This window comes from Branchiostoma floridae, chromosome 3 (genome assembly GCF_000003815.2).
Source record: "Branchiostoma floridae strain S238N-H82 chromosome 3, Bfl_VNyyK, whole genome shotgun sequence".
NCBI classification, from domain to species: domain Eukaryota; kingdom Metazoa; phylum Chordata; class Leptocardii; order Amphioxiformes; family Branchiostomatidae; genus Branchiostoma; species Branchiostoma floridae.
In genome coordinates, this window is record NC_049981.1 from 34,212,235 (window position 1) to 34,213,973 (window position 1,739).

General features: G+C 44.6%; 1 protein-coding gene across 1 annotated transcript in view; it reads right to left on the reverse strand.

The window, feature by feature from the left end:
* Window positions 1-1,109, reverse strand: part of LOC118411904 — a 6,248-nt gene extending 5,139 nt beyond the window's left edge. Inside the window, exon 1 of the mRNA XM_035814396.1 lies at window positions 631-1,109. Coding sequence (XP_035670289.1) covers window positions 631-1,040 — 410 coding nt within the window. The 5' untranslated portion in view covers window positions 1,041-1,109. The remainder of the gene's footprint in view (window positions 1-630) is intronic.
* Between the last annotated feature and the right edge of the window lie 630 nt (window positions 1,110-1,739).

Consider the following 1,739-nt stretch of genomic DNA (forward strand, 5'->3'; position numbering starts at 1 on the left):
CTGGATTGGCGGCTACCAATCGGCGGCCAACTTCAGCCTGGTGCACACAGCCCTTTGCTGTGAGCACACAGATCCTTTGCCGAGCATGCAGCCCCTTTGCTGTGAGCACACAGCTCCTTCCCCGAGCACACAGGTACGTCGCTGAGCACACAGCCCATTTGCTGTCAGCACACAGCTCCTTCGCCGAGCATGCAGCCCCTTCGCTGTGAGCACACAGCTCCTTCGCCGAGCATGCAGCCCCTTCGCTGTGAGCACACAGCTCCTTCGCTAAAACAGGTTTTGTCCCAATGGTCGTTCGTACTTTAGCAACATCTCAAAAACAATGAGTCTATTGCAAATACAGCTCGAGTTTAATGCCCAAGGGCTAAATGCAAGTACGTTCAACATAGATATAATTGAGAGGAATATGTTATTATCTAGTAGTTCCATATTCTAAAACAACACCATCATGACCACGTTTAAGTTTTGTTAGATTTTGATACATGGAAAATCTAAAGTAAACTGACACATGGCAAATTTACCCACGTGTTTCTAATTTATTGGTTCCTTGATCTTGATAGTAAAAACTGCTGCTTTATAGCCTGAACAATTATAATATCAATTTATGACTGAGGTGTACTTAGTAGTTACCATGGGACCCGTGTAAAGACGTTCCAGATGTACTGCATGGTGAAGAAGTTGATAAAGTAATGAAAGCCCCTAGACTTGACATCTCCGTTGGTCTTCGGTTTCTCCTGACTCCCGTCGCTGTAGTACCGGTACCGTAAACCGTTCGAGCTGCCCCATCGCGTGGGTGGCTTGACTTTCACAACCCGGAAGTCTTCGTCCACGAACTTGGTCTTCCCTTTGAAGGATCGGTACTCTCCTACCGAGCGAAAATCGACGATGCAGCGTAACCCCAGCCTCTGGACTGTCTCGTAATCCTGCTCTGTGATTAAATCTGGGCGGGAGGAACGATACAGCCGACCTGACACGACGGGACGGAAGTTTGGGAGGGATTTTAGCTGTACCGGCGGATTTTCACTGATGGTGGTCTCCATTTTGGTCACTTATGAGGTTGTTCCAAAAAGATTGAGGGATAGAACAGACTGGACTAAATAGTTAGATGCAGTCGCATAGGACCCCTATACAATATAGAATATTCATGTCGTGAAATCTTATAATGGTAAATAGTTATTGAATAATATGAACGAAATAGAGAAGAAAAACCTATAATATATTATTTACACTTCTTTTTGGTACCCCTTTACACCGAATATTGTGCGACGGTCCAACGACCTGTGATCATAGTCGAATCCCGGTCAGCCTTTTTACCGGAAAACAGAGGAAAACACAGTTAAACACCGGAAAACACACGAAGGAGTGTATAATCTACTGAAATACAGTATGTTTTGATGAGTAAACATGACAGGTCGCTATGTTTTGCCACAAAATAATCTACATATGGCCCTGGAATGAAGAAATCGTCAGAAAACGCATGAGACTACGGGCCGGCGGCCATGTTTGTTTTCAGAATTTGTTTAGCGGGGTCTGATACTTTCACAACAAGACAGCTGATACCTACCGAACTGCAGTGCCAAAATCTGTTATATATTGGCAGAAATATAATATACATGAATCTACTCGGATTGTGATAAGAATCTGTTTTCTGTATTTCTTAATAAAGCTTGCTTCTTCTAGCCGTCAACGTTACATAATTTTGCACAATCAGCACGTCCAGTCCGCCGGGTGGCGGCGGC